Source organism: Cetorhinus maximus, chromosome 17 (genome assembly GCF_964194155.1).
Source record: "Cetorhinus maximus chromosome 17, sCetMax3.hap1.1, whole genome shotgun sequence".
Lineage (NCBI taxonomy): Eukaryota > Metazoa > Chordata > Chondrichthyes > Lamniformes > Cetorhinidae > Cetorhinus > Cetorhinus maximus.
Window position 1 is genome coordinate 6,278,750 of NC_135895.1, and position 21,489 is coordinate 6,300,238.

The 21,489-nt window shown below is 42.6% G+C and overlaps 1 protein-coding gene across 1 annotated transcript in view; it reads left to right on the forward strand.

The window, feature by feature from the left end:
• LOC144692814 (atrial natriuretic peptide receptor 2-like) overlaps nt 1-21,489 on the forward strand; it is a 77,643-nt gene that overhangs the window by 32,883 nt on the left and 23,271 nt on the right. Inside the window, exons 11-18 of the mRNA XM_078561890.1 lie at nt 4,650-4,793; nt 5,844-5,965; nt 6,061-6,202; nt 7,396-7,444; nt 8,132-8,251; nt 11,562-11,655; nt 11,767-11,854; nt 17,317-17,456. Coding sequence (XP_078418016.1) covers nt 4,650-4,793; nt 5,844-5,965; nt 6,061-6,202; nt 7,396-7,444; nt 8,132-8,251; nt 11,562-11,655; nt 11,767-11,854; nt 17,317-17,456 — 899 coding nt within the window. The remainder of the gene's footprint in view (nt 1-4,649; nt 4,794-5,843; nt 5,966-6,060; nt 6,203-7,395; nt 7,445-8,131; nt 8,252-11,561; nt 11,656-11,766; nt 11,855-17,316; nt 17,457-21,489) is intronic.

Here is a 21,489-nt window from a genome sequence, read left to right on the forward strand (position 1 = left end):
GCAGACAAGCCTGACCTGGTTTGGATGGCAGCCTCCCAAGGTTGTGAGTCACCCTGCCCGCTGCTGGGTGAATACCAGTCTTAACAGGATGAAGCCCTTAAGTGGTTACTTGGCCTCAATCAGCCTCCGGGTGGGAAGGCCGCCCATTAGCGTTCCTGCCTTGGACTTAATCGGAGGGAGGCAGAAAGACTGTGGGATCTCAATCCTGCTTAATCACATGGCCTCGCCTGCACCCCCCCACCCCCCCTCCCACACCTTGAACTCACCTCCGGGGGAGCATTAAATTCCACCCATAGTCACTAATAAATCCAAAAGGGATTTCAGGAGAAACTTTTTTACCCAGAGAGTGGTGAGAATGTGGAACTTGCTCCCACAGGGAGTGGGTGAGGTGAATAGTATAGATACATTTAAGGGAAAGCTGGATAAACACATGAGGAATATGGTGATAGGGTGAGATGAAGAGAAATGGAAGGAGGCTTGTGTGAAACATAAGCATGAATCAGTTGCATCAAATGGAGTGTTTTCATGTTGTAAATTCTGTATATCTTGTATTTTGCAATAAGCCCAAGGTACATGCGGTATTTATACACAGTTGAGTAACAATTACTCAAGGTAGAAGAAAGAAGATGACAAAAACAGCAGATGAATACTCAGCCCGGTTCTTCACTTGTAAAAGATAAAATACACACAACACAATATAATAGTTAAATAATGGGGTGTGTGTACACTGAGTGATAATAGAAATATTCTTCTGTGTCTTGCGATTTAGGGGGTGATGTAAATATTGCATCTTAAGCCCAGTTTGTTTCAAAGCTTAGATGAGATTGGCTGGTGCTAAAATCAGGAATGACAAAAGATGAGCAAGTACATTGTTGGATCCTATGGATCCTCGTAGCATGCTTGTAAGCAGTGGCTGAGTTGGTACTATTGATAGAGTTGATCAGCAGAGACTTCATAGTTGGAAACATAGAAACATAGAAACTAGGAGCATGAGTAGGCCATTCGGCCCTTTGAGCCTGCTCCACCATTCAATATGATCATGGCTGATCATCCAACTCAATAGCCTGCTCCCGCTTTCTCCCCATATCCTTTGATCCCTTTTGCCCCAAGAGCTATATCTAACTCCTTCTTGAAAACATACAATGTTTTGGCCTCAACTACTTTCTGTGGTAATGAATTCCACAGGCTCACCACTCTCTGGGTGAAGAAATTTCTCCTCATCTCAGTCCTAAATGATCTACCCCGTTTCCTCAGGCTGTGACCCCTGGTTCTGGACTCCTCCACCATCGGGAACCTCCATCCTGCATCTACCCTGTCTATCCTGATAGAATTATATAGGTTTCTATGAGATCCCCCATCGTTCTTCTTAACTCCAGCGAATATAATCCTAAACAACTCAATCTCTGTCAGTCCTGCCATCCCAGGAATCAGTCGGGTAAACCTTCGCTGCACTCCCTCTATAGCAAGAACATCCTTCCTCAGATAAGGAGACCAAAACTGCTCACAATATTCCACATGTGGTCTCACCAAGGCCCTGTATAATTGCAGCAAGACATCCCTGCCCCTGTACTCAAATTCTCTCGCTATGAAGGCCAACATACCATTTGTCTTCTTTACCGCCTGCTGCACCTGTATGAAACTCTTGGTTTATTTACAAAGGTACAAAGCTGCAACTAACCATGTGCTTACACTTCAAACTCTACCTCTATACTACCACTAACTGCTACTAACTACTGAAGTAGCCCACGCTACTCTACTATTGGATACCAAGATCATGTGATCTTCCTTTATAACATTCTTCCTAAAGGTATATTACACATCAGATAAATCTATAATTACCACATACACACAGCATAAAAACGAGGGATACTGTAGTTCCTGCTGATAGTGCTTTCTCTCTCATTTATAATCGCACTCCCTGAGATAACCGCAGGAGATGGTCTATAAGTAAATGGCATGAAAAAAATAGATGCAGGAAAGGAGGCAATGGTATTCAAACTAACTAGAATACTGATGGGAGATACAGGCAGAATATGAGAGCAAGCTGAGGTTAAAGTGAGAGCTTTAGCTTGGCAGCAGTGATTGAGACTATCAATAGGGATTGCTATCTGCAGAGGGAGGATATTTTTAAAATGTGGTTAGGGTGATAGGTCACCACATTAAAGCATAAGGTACAACTTGTCACATATTCACCCTTTTATCTAAACTGCTATGATCCCCAACTGAGATTACCCCTGGGCAAGCCTGATCCCAGGGTGGAGCCCAGCCTGATAGATTCTAACTTTTATTTGTTTGTTTAGATATGTGAAGAGTAGCTACTGAACAGAGTCACAGGAGTCAACTGATAAACTTTTAACAAAAGAATAAAACATTTATCTATTAAGAAAAAATGAACTATATTATAATACTCTTTTACCCATAACTATGCCTTTGCAGATATATACAGAATTGTAAGGATAACACAAATTAGAAAAGCTATCTTATACTTTAATGTTTAAAGTAAATACACAGTCCATGTAAACCTATGGCACCCTGTGGTCAGACACACCACATTCTGAAACCAAGTGACAAATGTCACCTCAACCAGATGCTATGGATCTCTCCTCAACTCCCCCCCAGACATTTGTCACACCGTGAGACAACCGATCTCACTGCACTCCACCTTTTACATGAAGGTTTTCAATCTAATTTTCCAAGAACTTGCCTTGGAATCTTTTCCAAAACCGATGCTTTCTGTCAGATGTCTTCCGCAAGGGTTCACCTCCAGGGTTTCGAACTCTCTTTCCGATGTTCCTCTTCCCTGGGTCACTACACGCATTCAAATGTCTTCCACGCACTCTCTCTGACTGACTCCGCTGCCAACAGTACACCACTACCTCACATGCCCTTAGCAAAGAGTTACAGACCTTCAGTCATCTCTTGCAAGTTATTCATGCTTTAAATCTGATTTCTGCAGCTTTTGTCTCTTCAAATCTGAAGCTTGGATCCTTTCTCTCTGCCCCTCACTCTTAACTTCATTAAGAGAACCTTTTCCAGGTTCCTGTCCTTCCTTGGGCCAGAAGGTCTTCTTGGGACTTTCCCCTGTTTCTGTCTTGCTCCTTTGGCCATGGGACACCTTGGTTCTTTTGCGAAATCTGCTCTCAATCTATAGTTCCCTCTCCCAGTGTCCAGTCTCCCTGGAGACCTGGCTTCAAACTGAACTCAAAGCTGCTGTTTCTTTAGTTTTACTGTGTGAGTCTGTGGGACGGACCTGCCTCTCTGGGCTCCTGTTGCTAGGCAACAGCACTGTTTTTTTCTACCCTTGTTTGTTTAACTTAGCTGCAAAATTCGTAAAACTCTCATTAGAAATGCAGGCACCTTTTAAAGTGAAACTAAAACTCAATTTGACCTTTCTTAACACACAGATACAGAAATACAAATCAAACTTAAACATTAAAGCTAAAACTCATCCCTAACACCCACAAATACCAATATAACTTACTTAAACTGTCTATTTCCTAACAAAATGACAAATAATTTCATTTGTTTCTTTATTCGTTCACAGGATGTGGGCATTGCTGGCCACGCCAGCATTTATTTCCCATCACTAATTACCCTTGAGAAGGTGGTGGTGAGTTGCCTTCTTGAACTGCTGCAGTCCATGTGGTGTAGGTACACCCACAGCGCTGTTAGGAAGGGAGATTTTCATCCAGTGACAGTAAAGGAACAACGATATATTTCCAAGTCAGGATGGTGTGTGGCTTGGTGGTGAACTTACCGGTGGTGGTGTTCCCATGTGTCTATTGCCCTTGTCCTTCTAGATGGTAGTGGTCATGGGCTTGGAAGGTGCCATCTAAGGAGGCCTGGTGAGTTCCTTCAGTGCACCTTGTAGATTGTACACACTGCTGCTAATCTTCGTCGGTGGTGAGGGAATGAATGTTTGTGGATGGGGTGCCAATCAAGTGGACTGCTTTGTCCTGGATGGTGTTGAGTTTCTTGAGTGTTGTGGGATCTGCACTCATCCAGGCAGGTGGAGAGTATTCCATCACACTCCTGATTTGTGCCTTGTAGATGATGGGCTGGCTTTGGGGAGCCAGTTAAATAACTCACCACAGACTTCCCAGCCTTTAATCTGCTCTTTATATGGCTAGTCCAATTCAGTTTCTGGTCAATGGTAACTCCTAGGAAGTTGATAGTGGGGATTTCAGTGATGGTAATGCCATTGAATGTCAAAGGCAAAATGATTAGCTTCTCTCTTGTTGGAGATGGTCATTGCTTGACACTTGTGTGGCGTGAATGTTACTTGCCACTTGTCAGCCCAAGCCTGGATATTGTCTGGGTCTTGCCGCATTTGGACATGGATTGCTCCGTTTGTCCATCACCCATAAAAATAATACATGAGTGTGGAGATCATATATGTGATTTATAAAGGGTTACTATCAAGGTCGCTGGTTTTCAGTTTTCATAGAAAATAGGATGGAATTGTGAAATATGATTTCTGAAATATTGGCAAAAATTCCCGAATCATGTCCAATAACGATGAAATTTAACCTTTGCTTAATACATTTATATGGTGCTGATCTATATTCAATGCATAATTCTACTTTGTACATGTTAGTTAAAGGTGGTTAAGGTTTTTCTTTTATCAATTGCTTCTCTGCTTATTCCAGGCAACTTGATCATCCAAATCTGTGCAAGTTTATTGGTGGATCTATTGAGGTGCCCAATATTACCATTATTACTGAATACTGCCCGAAAGGGAGCCTGACTGATGTTCTGTTCAATGATGATATTCCCTTGAACTGGGGATTCAGGTAAATGAGAATCTAGAAAAGTAAGTTAATGATTTGCGTGTGCTTGCAAAAAGCTGTGGTTTTCAGATCTGAATCTGAATAATATTCATACCTACACCTCTGTAACATCGCCCGCCTCATTCCCTGCCTCAACTCAAAGGCTGCTGAAACCCTCATCATTGACTTTATTGCCTCCAGGCTAGCTCATTCCAATGTCTAGCAGGCCAGCCTTCCATCTCGCACCTTCCATAAATTTGAGGTCATCCCAAATGCTGCTGCCTATCTCCTAACTCGCATCAAGTTCCATTCACCTATCACCCCTGTGCTTGCTGACCTACATTGGCTCTCAGTCCACAAACTCCTTAATTTTAAATTTCTCATCATTGTTTTCAAATCCCTCCATGGCCTCATCCAACCCAGCCTCTGTAATTTCTTCCAGCCCCATAGCCTTCAAGGTCTTGGCACTACTCAAATTTGGGCTTCTTGTGCATTCCCAATTGTCCTTGCTCCAACATTGGCGGCTGTGCCTTTAGCTAACTAGGTCCTAAGCTCTGGAATTACCTTCCTTAAACCTCTACCCCTTTACCCTCTCTCCCCTCCTTTAAGACACTCCTTGAAGCCTGCCCCTTTGACCAATCATCTCAGCTCCAGGAAATCACCGCAGGAGTTCCTCAGGGCAGTGTCCTCAGCCCAGCCATCTTCAGCAACTTCCTCTATCTCCCCTCTTCATAAGCTCAGAAGTGGGGATGTTCGCTGATGATCACACAATGTTCCATACCATTTGCGATTCCTCAGATTGTCTGCGCCCACATGCAGATAGGCCTGGACAACTGTCAGGTTTGGGCGCCCAGACTCAACAATTCCTTCCCTTAATCTTTCCACCACTCCATACCTCTCTCTCTTTCCTCCTTTGCAGGCGTCATTAAAACCCACCTCTTTGATAAAGTTTTTAGGCACTAATCTCCCCCTTTCTCTCACTGTCCATTTATCCCTTACCTGTGAAGCACCTTGGAACATTTATTTTCTATGTTAAAGGCTCTATATAAATGTAAGTTGTTATTGTTGCTTTAGACTGTCATTTGCAACTGACGTGGCACGGGGAATGGCTTACCTTCACCAGCATAAAATTTACCACGGGAGGTTACAGTCAATGAACTGCGTCATCGATGATAGATGGGTTTGCAAAATCTCAGGTAATTTCAGTCATGCAAGCTGGACAGTTTAATGCATTGCAGCATCTCACACGGAATTGCACTGTTAATTGGTGTTTTGATTTTCTTGTATGAAGACTACGGTTTAGCAGCCTACAGAAAGGATGATTTTGAGGAACTTACGAACACGGTCAATGCAAAGGGTGGCCGCATTTACGGTGCTCCTGAAGTGTTGGCAGGTATCGTTTCAAGCGTGACGCCAACTGCAGACGTCTACAGGTAATGTCACTAAAACTCAAACTGCTCCTTTCGCTTTATTGTTCATCAGGTTGATGGGGACATGCAGAATCTTGGGCTTTCTATGGGTGGGGGCGTAGAATAGAGAAGAGGAGAGGGTCTGCTGGGCCTTTGTGAGACATCTGGTTCAGCCTTGGCTGGAGTAATATGTCCACTTCTGGGCACCACTCTTTGAAAGGCATGTGAGGGCGTTGGAGAGGATGTGGAGAGGATTTGCCAGAATGTTTCCTGGGATGAGATACTTCAGTTGCCTGGATAGGTTGGAGAAGCTGATTCTGCTCTTGTTGGAGAGGAAAGAATTGAGAGGAGATTTGATGGAGATCTTCAAAATCATGAGCAGTCTGGACAGAATAGATAGGGAGAAACTGTTCCCACTGGTGGAGATATCGCTAACAAGAGGGCACAGGTTTAAGGTAATTGGCAAAAGAATCAGAGGTGACATGAAGGAAAACATTTTTATACAGTGTGGTTAGGATCTGGGATGGATTGCCTGAGAATGTGGCAGAGACAGATTCAATTGTGGCTTTCAAAAGGGAATTGGACAATTGTCTGAAGAGAAAATATTTGCAGGGCTACAGAGAAAAAGGCCTGGAGTGGGACTGTTGCAGAGTTGCTCTTGCAAAGAGCCAGAATCGACAGAATGGGCTGAATGGCTTCCTTCTGTGTTGTAACCATTCTATTGTTCCATGATTCTATGAAATAATTATGAGTGGAGAGTAAAGAGACCCCCATAGTGAATTCAGAAGAAACTTCTTTACCCAGAGAGTGGTGAGATGTGGAACTCGCTACCACAGGGAGTTGAAGAAAATAAACAGTGAAGAAAAAATCTGTTTTTAGTAACACGAAGAGTTTGCTAAGGGTGGGCCAAGTTTTGTTTTTTAACCCTTTTTTAGATTGGATATTGTGGAATAGTAATAAGGTATATTTCAACTTGGTTCCTGAGAAATTTGTGACCACTAATCAGGATGTCTGGAAAATGTTAATTTTTGTCAATTGGCTCAATAGAGGAAGCATAGGTAGGGATAAGACTCTCTTATTGGTTGTCGAAAAAGTTAAGTTCATCATGTGGAAGAGTTGATCGCATTTTTCATTTATGGCTCAACTATAATTGTTTTCTTTCAAGTGAGATGTCACTTCCTCATTTTTAAAAAAATGTCATGTTTGTCTATATCCAGCTACTCCATAATACTGCTTGAAATTGCAACACGTTGTTACCCGGTCCCGGTAGGTATTTTTGCCTTCTTGATTGTCAATTTGTATGCTGCAGTTCATGTACTTTCATTCACCTGAATTAAACTGCAATTTGTTATATCCACGTGTTCAAGGGAGATATTGACCTTGACAAGGTTGAACCCACCTGGCGTCCCTATCTTCCTGAAATTAATGCTGGAAAGCCCGATAGTGATTGTCCAAATCAGGGAGACTATACTGAGGTAAAGTATCTGCACTGTGAAATTACATCTTGCACACTATCAATGAGGGGGAATAAGATAGAAAATTAAATACAATTTACCATTAATCAATGCAATTTAACTAATTGTTTTCCCATGGCAGATGGGTTGGTAACCGGGGTTCACAGATTTAAGGTAATTGGTGAAAGAATCAGAGGGAAAACATGATTTTTTTTTACACTGAGAGTTGTGATCTGGAAGGTGCTGCCTGAAAGGGCGGTGGAAGCAGATTCAATAATAACTTTCAAAAGGAAATTGGGGAAATACTTGAGGAGGAAAAAATTACAGACCACTGAGGGAAGAATATTCGTATAACCACCAAAGAACTAGTGTAGGCATGATGGGCTGAATGGCCTCCTGTGCTGTCTCCTATGATTTAGTGGTTCCAAATTATCAGTCATTAAGGCATTTTTGATTTCAAATGGCAGCTTTAATGCAATTTTCTTTCTTTTGTTTAAAGTTGGTACAAAAGTGTTGGGCACACAATCCTCTTTTGAGGCCAACCTTTGAACAAATTAAGAAGATGCTTGAGAAAATGAATCCCAACAAAGTAAGCCCAGTTGACATGATGATGAACTTGGTAAGAATGCTTTTTTTTTGACCCACTTTGCTGCAGTTCATTATATGCTCCATCAGAATTATTTTCAACATGTTTCCATGTGTTTGAAGTTTGGGCTTATCAATTCAAGGGGCATCAGAGCTGGAAATGCAGGAATTTCTATTTCGGGCATCAGGCAGTTGCAACTCATGATGAGATGCAAAATAAACCCACAGACAGACGGAAAGACTCACATTGATGTCGTGCCGTTCATGACCTTAGGTTGCCCCAAATGTTGCAGCCAATTTGTGCGCAGAATGCTCCCACAAACAGCGGTATGAGAATAACCAGATCATCTGCTTTTAGTGATATTTGTTAAGGGATAGGTATTGGTTGGGGTGAACTCCCATCCTCTTCTTTGAATAGTGCCATGGGATTTCTTACATTGGCTTGAGAGAGCAGAAAGGGCACTGGTTTAACGTAACATCTGCAATGTGGCACCTTCAGCAGTGCAGCACTCCACCAGTATTGGAAGTGGCAGCCTAGACTTTGTATTCAAGGATCTGGAGTCCCTTTCTCGGAGGTGAGAGTCACGGCAGCCCCTTCACTCTACCCTTGTAGCCTCAGAACAGCAAATCCAATTGCAAAATTCTGCATTTTTTAATAGGAAATTCCACCCCTCGTCCCCATCAGCTTCAGATTCCACACCGTCCTGAGTTGGCGTGCATCACCAGACCTCCAGATCTGACATCGCTGTGTGGGAGATCCTTCACCACACAGACTGCAGCTGTGCAAGGAGACTATGGCTTGGCAGTAAATGTCAGTCTTGCCAGTGAAACCCATATCCCCAGAATGAATTCATTTAAAAAAAAATGAAGGTCGTGTGTGAAATGACTTTGAGCTGTCTCAGCCCAATCCCTCTTCAGCATGAATTCACTGGACAAAATGGATGATAATTTAGTGCTAAATTGGGAATTCTGTTCAGAGTGTGATTAAACAATAATCTAGTTTGGGAAATATTAAAAGTTAATTTTGTTTTTGTTCTTCTGATTAAGAACATAATGCCATATAGTGGAGGTAGAGTTCTAGATTTAGCCTGCATCTAGCTCAGGTCACACTTGACCATATGGCTACTTAACAATGAAAGCATTCTGAGAATAAGCTTCCTGATACCGAAGTAATTGAAAGCAGCCTTAAGCATGATTAACAGAGGTACTCTTTGTGGAAATCTTGTGGTGCAGTGGTTGTGTCTCTAACTCTGGAGCAGAAGCTCTGGGTTTAAGTCCCACTTCAGGGCTTGATGGCCATGGTGTCCATAATGTGGCCAAATAAGTTGATTATCAGCCTGTAACTCCTTCTAATGTACCCGATAGCAGGGGGTGATGAGTTGTTAAGTTTCCTGGTCAGCCAGACTACAGAAGGCAATGGCAAACCACTGCAGCACTTTGCCAAGCATAATCATGGACTAATGAAGTCCCTAGTTGCCAATGCCCCCTTAGGGTATGGCCCTTGAAGGAGTATGATAATGCCTGTTGCCCCTCAATTCTGCAACAACTATGTGCAGCCTCTGTCACACTCTAGCTAGCCATTTCCATGGTTGTAAAGGTGCTGATGGCCTAGAAAATAGGAGCAGGAGTAGGTCATCGGCCCGTTGAGCCTGCCCCACCATTCAATAGGATTATGGCTGATCCTCTATCTCAGCTCTGTACTCCCACACTCTCCCTGTACCCTTTGATGCCTTTAGAGTCCAGGAACCTATCTATTTCCTTCTTAAATATATTCAGTGGCTTGGCCACCACAGCCTTCTGTGGTAGAGAATTCCATAGGCTCACTACCTTCTGAGTGAAGAATTTTCTCCTCAACTCAGTCCTAAATGGTTTACCCCATATCCTGAGATTGTGACCCCTTGTTCTAACCCCCCCCAGCCAGAGGAAACATCATCCCTGCACCCAGTCTGTCCAACGCTGTCAGAATTTTATATGTTTCAATGAGATCCCCTCTCATTCTTCTAAACTCCAGTGAGTACAGGCCTAGTCGGCCCAACCTCTCCTCATATGACAATCCTGTCATCCCAGAAATCAGTCTGGTGAACCTTTGCTACACTCCCTCTAAGGCAAGTATATCCTTTCTTAGGTAAAGAGACCAAAACTGCACACAATACTCCAGGTGTGGTCCCACCAAGGCCCTGTACAGGTGGAGTAAGACATTCTTGCTCCTGTACTCAAATCCTCTCACAATGAAGGTCACCATACCATTTGCCTTCTTAACTGCTTGCTGAATCTGCATGCTTGCTTTCAGTGATTGGTGTACAAGGACACCCAGGTCCCTTTGTACATCAACATTTCCCAATCTATCACCGTTTAAATAATACTCTGCCATTCTGTTTTTCCTACTGAAGTGGATAACTTCACACTTATCAATGTTATACTGCATCTGCCATGTATTTGCCCACTCTCTTAACCTGTCTAAATCGCCTCGAAGCCTCTTAACACCCTCCTCATCACTCACATTCCCACCAAGATTTGTTTCATCAGCAAACTTGAAAATATTATATTTGGTTCCCTCATCCAAATCATGAATACCAACAAATCAACAAATACCAGTGAATAGCTGGGGCCCAAGCACTGATCCTTATAGCTGCTTTTCTACAGCTTGACATACTCTACACTGTTTCACTGTGTCTTCTATGTCCTTACCTAACCCTGGGCATCACTAGACTCTTTGTCAAGCTCATCCCTGAGTGCTAATCATGAAGATCACACAACAACTGTGGGCTGTACCTTTCAGGAATGACCACTCTGGCTCCCCATCTGAAGGAGGAGGAGTATTCTGTGTAGATTAAGGGGATACACATTAATTACTTTAACATGTGCTGCTGATTTGGTTGCATATTCCTATTGGAAATGTACCAATCCAATCTCTGCCTTCATGAATGAGAAACAAGCAATATCATGGATGGTATGGGTCGATGTTGATGTTACAAATGTGCAGTGGTTGCAATGATGGTGCTTCAATTAGAAATATCTGCCTGGTTATCTATTGGGTAGATATTCACAAAATAGCAACTTCATCTCATCACCATCAGAGCCATTGGGTTTATGCCTGAACAGGTCAAATTTCTATTAATTTTGCATAGATTTCCAGGATTTTTGGCTAAAGTTACAGGGCCACGTTGCTAATTAGGGCTATTGGTTTATTCCATTTTTATGCCATAAGATTCCATAATTTTTGACAATGATTTAGCGACTGCACTTTCATTTACAAAAAATTGCAAATCAGTACCTCGCTGATCATACCTTGGTTAGTTAACTTATAGAACACACCGGAGATATCTTCTATTGTTTATATGTAGATGGAAAAGTACAGCAAGCATTTGGAAGTTATTGTGGCTGAAAGGACTCAAGATCTCCTGCAGGAAAAGCAAAAGACTGATTGCCTCTTATACAGTAAGATACCTAAGTTAACGTTCAGTCCCCTGTCATTATTCTGAGATAACATTCACAGTGCATGGTGTGTGAAACCTGATTGAATGTGTTTACCATTGCATATGTCACCAGGCATGTTACCAAAGGAAGTAGCTGATGATCTTCGTCAAGGGATTACTTCACAAGCTCAAAGTTACTCTAACGCTACGGTGTTTTTCAGGCATGTTACTTAGGTGTTGTGAATCTGATTTCACTGTCGTGATGGTGGAAGTGCTGTTATTGGTGGTGTCACTATTGTCACTTTTCTGTTGTTAACAAGTCAAAGCAGTTCTAATGAATTGGCTTATATTTTTGGCGTGATGCTGATGGGATGTTAGCTGGGGAAAATGAAATATTTTCTATTCATGTACTCAAAGCAGGGTCAAGCACTCCCAAGGCTGACACAGCACAATTAGATGTAGAGTGAATCTCATCTACTCTGCCCCCACCTCGTAGTGCCTGGCTCCATTAGAGGGACCATAAATGTTGGACACACCCAATAGGGCAGACCAGCTCTTTGGACAGAGAAAGAAAGTTAACATTTAAAGTCAATGGCCTTCAGAACTGAGTTCTGACCAAAGATCATCGACCTGAAAAGCTAGCTCCATTTACTTCTCCACAGATGCTGGCTGACCAGCTGAATATTTCCAGCACTTACTGTTTAAGGACATATGAACATAAGAAATAGGAGCAGGAATAGGGTATTCAGCCCCTCGAGCCTGCTCTGCCATTCAATATGATTATGGCTGATCTGATCTGATTGCCACTTCAGCTCCACTTTCCTGTCCGTCTCCAATAACCTTGACTCCCTTGTCGACCAAAATCTGTCCAACTCAGCCTTGAATATATTCAATGACCCAGTCTTCACAACTGTCTGGGGAAGAGAATTCCAAATATTAACCTCTGAGAGAAGAAATTCCTCCTCATCTCCACCTTAAATGAGAGACCCTTTATTCTGAAATTGTGTCCCCTAGTTCTAGATTCCTCCAAGAGGGTAAATATACTCTCAGCGTCCACCTTGTCAAGCCCCCTCAGAATTTTATATGCTTCAATAAGATCACCTCCCATTCTTCTAAACCTCAATGAGAAATGTTCAACCAGGGGCTGGGAATTCTGCAGCAAGTAACTCACCTCCTGACTCCCCAAAGCCTGCTCACCATCTACAAGGCACAAATCAGGAGTGTGATGGAATACTCTCCACTTGCCTGGGTGAGTGCAGCTCCAACAACACTCAAGAAGCTCAACACCATCCAGGACAAAGCAGCCCTTGATTGGCACCCCACCCACCACCTTAAACATTCACTCCCTCCACCACCGATGCACAGAGGTAGCAGTGTGTAGCATGTACAAGATGCACTACAGGAACTCACCAAGGTTCCTTTAACAGCACCCTTCAAACTGATGACCCCTACCACCTAGAAGGATAAGGGCAGCAGATACATAGGGAACATCGCCATCTGTAAGTTTTCTTTCAAGTCACACACCAAAGGGAATCAAGGGGAAAACTCGCTGCTGATTGGAGTCATACCTAGCACAGAGGAAGATGGTTGTGGTTGTTGGAGGTCAGTTATCTCAGCTCCAGGACATCACTGCAGGAGTTCCTCAGGGTAGCATCCTCTGCAAAGCCATCTTCAGCTGCTTTATCAATGACCTTCCTTCAATCATAAGGTCAGAAGTGGGGATGTTCGCTGATGATTGCACAATGTTCAGCACCATTCGCGATTCCTCACACACTGAAGCAGTCCACGTCCAAATGCAGCAAAACCTGGACAATATCCAGGCTTAGGCTGATAAGTGGCAAGTACTATTCATGCTACACAAGTGCCAGGTAATGACCATCTCCAAGAAGAGAGAATCGAACCAACGCCCCTTGATGTTTAATGGCATCACCATCACTGAATCCCCCACAATCAACATCCTGGGGGTTACTATTGACCAGAAACTGAACTGGACTAGCTATATAAATACTGTGGCTACAAGGGGAAGGTCAGAGGCAAGGAATCGTGCGACAAGCAACTCACCTCCTGACTCACCAAAGCCTGTCCATCATCTACAAGGCACAAGTCAGGAGTGTGATGGAATACTCCCCACTTGCCTGGATGAGTGCAGCTCCCACAACACTCAAGAAGCTGGACACCATCCAGGACAAAGTAGCCCGCTTGATTGACACCCCATCCACAAACATTCACTCCCTTCACCACCGAAGCACAGTAGCAGCAGTGTGTACCATCTACAAGATGCACTGCAGGAATTCACCAAGGCTCCTTCGACAGCACCTTCCAAGCCCATGACCACTATCATCTAAAGGAACAAGAGCAGCAGATAGATGGGGATAATACCACCTGGAATTTCCCCTCTAAGTGTTTGCCCCTGAGTGTTTGCAGCATTTTCTGTTTTCATTTCAAAATTCCAGCATCTGCAATATTCTGCTTCTCTATCCATGCTAATCTATCACTCCCAGCACCATGAGCTCTTACCTTGTGTAGTAACCCTTTACATGACACCTTACTGAATGCCTTTTGGAAATCCTAATAAACTTTATCTACTGGTTCCCCTTTATCCATCCTGCTTGTAAAATCCTCAAAGGTCTCTAATATTTTGTCAAACATGATTACCCTTTCATAAAACCATTTTGACTCTGCTTGATTATATTATGATTTTCTAAATGTCCTGATACTACTTCCTTAATAATGGACTCTTGCATTTTCCCAATAATGGATGTTAGGCTAATTGCCTATAGTTTCCTGATTTCTGTCTCCCTCCTTTCTTGAATAAGGATGTTTCATTTGTGGTTTTCCAATCCACGAAAGCTTTCCAGAATCTCGGGAATTTTGGATAATTGCAACCAATTCATCCACTACCTCTGCAGCCACTTCTTTTAAGACCCTAGGATGCATGTCTTGAGGTCCAGGGAAATTGACAGCCTTAAGCCTTATTAGCTTTTCTAATACTTATTTCTCTAGTGATAGTGATTGTTTTAAATTTCTTACTTTTATACTATTATTGGGATACTTTTAGTATATTCTGCCATGAAGACAGATACAAAAACTTGTTCAAAGCCTCTGCCATTTCTTTGTTTCCCATTAGTAATTCCCCAGTCTCATCCTCTAAGGGACCAGCATTTACTTTAGCTACTCTCTTCCTTTTTATATATTAGTAGAAGTCCGTTTTCATATTTCCTGCCAGTTTACTCTCATATCCTTATTTCTCCCTCTTTCTTTTTTAGTCATCCTTTACTGGTTTCTAAAATGTTCCTAAACTTTTGGCCTACCACTAATCTTTGCAGTGTTGTACACCTTTTCCTTCAATTTGATACCATCCTAAACTTCCTTAGTTAGCCACAGACGGCTCATCCTTCTGATAGAGGCTTTCTTTTTCAATGGAAAATATCTCCGTTGACACTTATGGAATATCTCTTTAAATGTCTGCCACTACTTATCCATTTAACCTATTTTCCCAGCCTAAGTTAGCCAACTCAGTCTCTATACCCTTGTAGTTACCTTTATTTCAGTTTAATGCACTAGTTTCAGACACAAGTTTCACATCCTCAAACTGAATGTGAAATTCCATCATGTTATAATCACTATTCCTTAGAGGATTCTTTACTATGAAATAATTAATTAATCCTGTCTCATACACATTACCAGGCATAAAATAACCTGTTCCCTATTTGGTTCCATGATGTATTGTTCTAAGAAACTGTCGCTCTAAGTAAACTCTATTAGCACATTGTCCTCAAGGCTATCTTTGCTAATTTGATTTTGCCAATCTATATGAGGTTTAAATCACCTGGAATTTTTTAAAAATTCATTCATGGGATGTGGGCATTGCTCTAGACCAGCATTTGTTGCCCATCCCTAGTTGCCCTTGAGAAGGTGGTGGTTAGCTGCCTTCTTGAACTGCTGCAGTCCATGTGGTGTAGGTACATCCACAATGCATTAGGGAGAGAGTTGCAGGATTTTGACCCAGTGACACTGAAGGAACAGCAATATATTTGCAAGTCAGATGGTGGTGTTCCCATGTGCCTGCTGCCCTTGCCCTTCTAGATTGTAGTGATTGTAGGGTTTGGAAGGTGCTGTCGAAGGAGCCTTGATGAGTTTCTGCAGTGCATCTTGTAGATGGTACACACTGCTGCCATTGTGCGTCAGTGGTGGAGGGAGTGAATGTTTGTGAATGTGGTGCCAATCAAACAGGCTGCTTTGTTCTGGATGGTGTCAAGCCTCTTAAGTGTTGTGGGAGCTGCATTCATCCAGGCAAGTGGGGAGTATTCCATCATTCTCCAGACTTGTGCCTTTTAGATGGTGGACAGGCTTTGGAGAGTCAGGAAGTGAGTTACTCATTGCAGGATTCCTAGCCTCTGACCTTCCTCTTGTAGCCACAGTATTCATATGGCTAGTCCAGTTCAGTTTCTATGGTAACCCCCAGGATGTTGATAGTGGGGGATTCAGTGATGGCAATGCCATTGAATGTCAAGTGGCGATTGTTAGATTCTCTCTTGTTGGAGATGGTCATTGCCTGGCACTTGTGTGGCATGAATGTTACTTGCCACTTGTCAGCCCAAGCCTGGATATTGTCCAGGTCTTGCTGCATTTGGACATGGACTGCTTCAGTATCTGAGGAGTCACAAATTGAGCTGAACATTGTGCAATCATCAGCGATCATCCCCACTTCTGACCTTATGATGGAAGGAAGGTCATTGATGAAGCAGCTGAAGATGGTTGGGCCAAGGACACTACCCTGAGGAACTCCTGCAGTGATGTCCTGGAACTGAGATTATTGACCTCCAACAACCACAACCATTTTCCTTTGTTGCAAGTATGACCCCCAACCATCAATATTGCAATACCAAATTGCAATACCTTTCTGACAAGCCGCCATTATTTCTTGACTTATACTCTGTCCCGCAGTGTAGTTAGTGTTTAGGGGGCTTCATATTTTTGCTTCAGGCTTCCAGCATCTTCTTGCTTTTTTGAATTTTGCTTTTGCAGTAGAGGGGCATTTTTTTCCCATTTTCCAAGTCAACACTGCTATGACCCTCCTGAATGAGATCGCCAATCTATTTGTAAGAGTTAACTTAGTGGTAGATTATATGTTCCGGGCCAATGATTAGTGCAAATTTGATTAGGACTGAACTTGTGAGTGGAGAAAGTTAATTGAGACAAGATTTAAGCCTCTGTGATCTTTAGGAAATTGTAAATCATCGCTGAACTCCTCTATGTTTGGCTGGGGTTGCATAGCACAATGGAAACACTCTGACATGCTGTGCAAAAGACTAAATGATTTTGCTCTCCCATCTTCAAACCGTGATCATTTGCATTGACCCATAAACTATCTGCACACCAAGTTTAATTTCGACTCAGCATGTGTAAAGTTGCTTGTAGATTTCATCAATAATTATACTTTTGCTTCTGTTAAAATGGTAGATAAATTTAGAACAATAATAACAAGTTACGAATGGAGTTTCTTTCAACTTGCTGTAAAAAAACATTTCAGTTTCACTTGCAAAGGATTTCTCCTTTTAAAGCAATAAACTTATTATTCCCCAAATTTTCCAATACTTTCCCTTCATAGATTTTGACAAGACAAACTGTTCCAGTCATGTTTCTGATCAAGGACTCCCTGTGTGTGTTTTTCTCCTTGTAGTGATATTGTTGGATTCACTTTGCTGTCCAGTGCCAGCACTCCTTACCAGGTGGTGGATTTTCTCAACAGACTGTACACCTGCTTCGACGCTATAATTGATAACTATGACGTCTACAAAGTTGAGACCATAGGGGATGCATGTAAGTGTATTTCAAAGTTGGGAACTTAAGTGAATCTAGTTGATTTTCATGGATAATTCTACTTAATTTGTGATTTCTGGTGTTAGGGCCTTTCACTTAGTTTTAAAGTGCAGTGTGGTTTTAATTAAACTTAGTTTTTTCTGAAGGAGAGTCATATGGACTCGAAACGTTAACTCTGTCTTTCTCTCCACAGATGCTGTCAGACCTGCTGAGATTTTCCAGCACTTTTTGTTTTTGTTTCAGATTTCCAGCATCCGCAGTATTTTGCCTTTAAGCTTAGGTTTTTGTTTGGTGACAGCCTCTTGCTAAGCCATATCATTGCTTGGGTAACCTGAGAGGTTTAGGCCTCTCTTTAGCATATGCAAAGAGCCTAAGGCCCATTTTAGGGATGCCATTTAATTAGTTCAGAGGGATGGTCTACCTGGTTGCATTCTTTTTGTTCAATAAATCATTTTGAGGATGCATGGGCAATTAAATTAGATCCATTATTAACAGTTTGAAGGCTGCAGAAAAGAAGCTGTCACCGTTTATGAGAATGGATTTGTGTCTCCAGCAAATGGCATCATTGGATTCTGTGCATGCACTGTCAGATGTTTTTCAAGCATGGAATTGGGCCTCACTTTCCTCCTGTACAAAATTGATACAGGAATGCTGATTGGCAATGAGGGTGTGGTCTGAAGTTGTGACTCCCATTGCTAATGCATTCAATCAAATGTCATCTCAGCTCCAGGTCATCACTGCAGGAGTTCCTCAGGGTAGTGTCCTAAGCTCAAACATTGTCAGCTGCTTCATCAATGATCTTCCTTCCAAAATAGGATCAGGAGTGGGGATGTTCACTGATGATTGCACAATGTTCAGCTCCATTTGTGACTCCTCAGATACTGAAACAGTCCATGTCCAAGTGCAGCAAGACCTGGACAATGGGCTGTCAAGTGGCAAGTAACATTCGTGCCACACAAGTGTCAGGCAATGACCATCTCCAACCAGAGAGAATCTAAGCATCGCCCCTTGACATTCAATGGCGTAAAAAACCAGCAGATTGTTGAGAGGAGAGTCACTATAATGTAGGAACCTCAACAGCTAGTTTACACAGAAACAATATGTGACCTGATCATCTATTTTCAAGGTTGATGGATAAATATTGAAAAAGACATCAGGGAGAGCTCTCCTTTTCTTTACAAGTGTGCCGTGGGATCTTTCGCATTCACCTGAGCGTGTAGGCAGGGTTTAACATCTTATCTGAGAGACAGTCCCACCAACAGTGTAAAACTCCCTCGGTTCTGTACCAGAATCTTTCTCGAAGTCTCTGCAGTGGAGCTTAACCAGACAGCCTTCTGAGGTAAGATTGCTATCCACTGGGCACAGCTGACATAATGAAGCTTTAACCATACACTGTATCTCCTGCCAACCTAAGATGGCTGGGCAAGATGGCCACCGATACCTGTTTGCACACGGACACTTGTCAACGCATGCGCAGAATCCGATGACATCGTTTTCAGGAGACACCAATCCGTTCCCATAAACGGTGACAGCTTCGTTTCGACATCTTCAAACTTTTAATAATGGATCTTATTTCATTGCCCAAAATGATTTATAGAAGAAATAAAATGCAGCCAGGTTGACCATCCCTTTGAACGAATTAAATGGCGGGTCTGAAATTTCAAGCAAGCCCACGCTTCCTGGGGCCTGCGGCGGGTAAGCACTTGGGGCACAGCCATTTCCCTGTCTCCGTCTCTCCTGCTCTCTCCCTCTCTCTTTCCTCGGCTATTTCTAATGATATTTCATCTTTTAATAAATTTCTAAAAAAAAGGCACCAACGTGAAGTGTCATTTTAATTGGTGGATTGGGGGTGAGGACAGGCGGACGGAGTGGGTCTCATTTGCCACTTGCTTTTTCTAGCCCTGTCTGTGAGGTTTGGGGTGAATTGTGGATGGAGGGGATTGTTAAAGGTATTAATTTGATGCTGCCGGCACTGTAACATTTGCAGTTCCAGGGCCAGTGATGACTGTGCATGCACCCTGCCCTCTAGAAAGATGGCGACTGCGCATACAACTGCGCATGTGTAGCGTTGGCAGAAAGAGCAGCCTTAATTATAACTGGACATCAGTTATTTCTATACTTTTAACAAATAATACTAAACTGACTCAAAAATAATTATGTTGTTTTTAATTTTATTGATGAGTCACTTGGCACTTACATAAATTACAGTCCCTATATGTTTTACGGTAAAGCAAAGGGCATATATATTTCATGTCTGATCATGAGTTAGTGTGATGAAATTTTCACACTGGTGCCTCCCACAGGGTTTTGCGGATGGCTTCACATCTGGGTTGATGGAATGACCTTTGTGTGACTTATAAAAGCAGAAGAGGAAAGGAGAGGTGGATATAACTCAGGCAGAGATAGTAAAATGTTCTTGTCCTGTGGGATAAACTTCCAAAATCAAAGAAGATTTTTCTGCATAAAGATTGAAGTCGATGACAGATTGTAGAATCTGTTGAACATTTTTTGCTTTCAAGTCAGTTTGTTACATTTGGCGACAAAGGTATTTCTTGTTGAATGGGAATTATTGGTAAATACATTAAATGGGGCAATAAAGCACTTACTAGATAGTGTTTTGCATCTCCCATTGACTCTCATGATTAGATAACTCTTCTCCTACCACCATTGCCCACCCACCCAGAGTCTCAGTAAATAATGAAAATTGGTTGTTTATTTAGATCCTCAAATATATCAATACTCAATGTGTGGAACCAGAGACAAACACACTGGCTGGGATTTTCTGGCCCCGTTGTGGCGGGACCCGCTGCCGGAGATTCGGAGGGACTGGACAATCCCGGCGGTGGGTGGGGCTGGAAAATCCCGGCCATTGCTACCAACAAAAGAAAGGTTAGTGAGAAATATGAGAATGGTAGCGTAGGAGTTATATTACTGAATTAGTAATCCAGAGGCTTGTGTTAATGATCTGAAGACATGAGTTCAGACACCAATTGGTGAATTTAAATTCAATTAAATAAAAAACTAGAATCACTAATGATGCTTATTTAACTTATGAATTGTTATAAAAACCTATCTGGTTTACTAATGACGTTTGTGGAAGGAAATCTGCTGTCCTTACCCGGTCTGGCCTATATGCCACACCAGATAAACAACAATGTGGTTGACTCTTAACTGCCCTCTGATATGGCCGAGCAAGACACTTAGTTGTGCTCAAGAAAGTGGCTCACCATCACCTTTACAAGGCATTTAGGGATGGGCAATAAATGCTGGCCTTGCCCTCATCCTATGAATGAATAATAAAAATGAAAAACAAATGCAAACGGAGCTGTGTAGGGAGCCAATGTTTTGTTTTGTCCTGTTGAAATCCGACAGATATTTGGGATTGTGGAAAATAGGTGTCTGGTCAATGGAGCTCTCACCCTCTCACAAATTATTTTTTGCAGTTAACTGATGTAGGCATTCAATACTCAAAAAGGTTAACGGGCACCATTTCCTTTCAGTGATATGTCCTTGTGGCAAAACGCTCTAGGTGTTATTTTGTAATCACACTTCACTGTGACTGTGAAACAAGTTGCACGTCTACCACGTTCACGAGAATGTGAGGTTGTTTGCCAAGCTAAGTCCCAATTCTTTTTCACTTCATAGTGCTGGATTTGTGGAGCAGATTCCCTGGAAAAGCACGTAAGGTTGTGTCACAGAATCACAGTGCAGAAGGGGCCCTTCAGCCCATCGAATCTGCACCGACACGTGAGAAACACCTGACCTACCTACCTAATTCCATTTACCAGCCCTTGGCCCATAGCCTTGAATGTTATGACATGCCAAGTGCTCATCCAGGTACTTTTTAAAGGATGTGAGGCAACCCGCCTCCACCACCCTCCCAGGCAGTGCATTCCAGACCGTCACCACCCTCTGGGTAAAAATGTTTTTCCTCACATCCCCCCCTAAACCTCCTGCCCCTCACCTTGAACTTATGTCCCCTCGTGACTGACCCTTCAACTAAGGGGAACAGCTGCTCCCTATCCACCCTGTC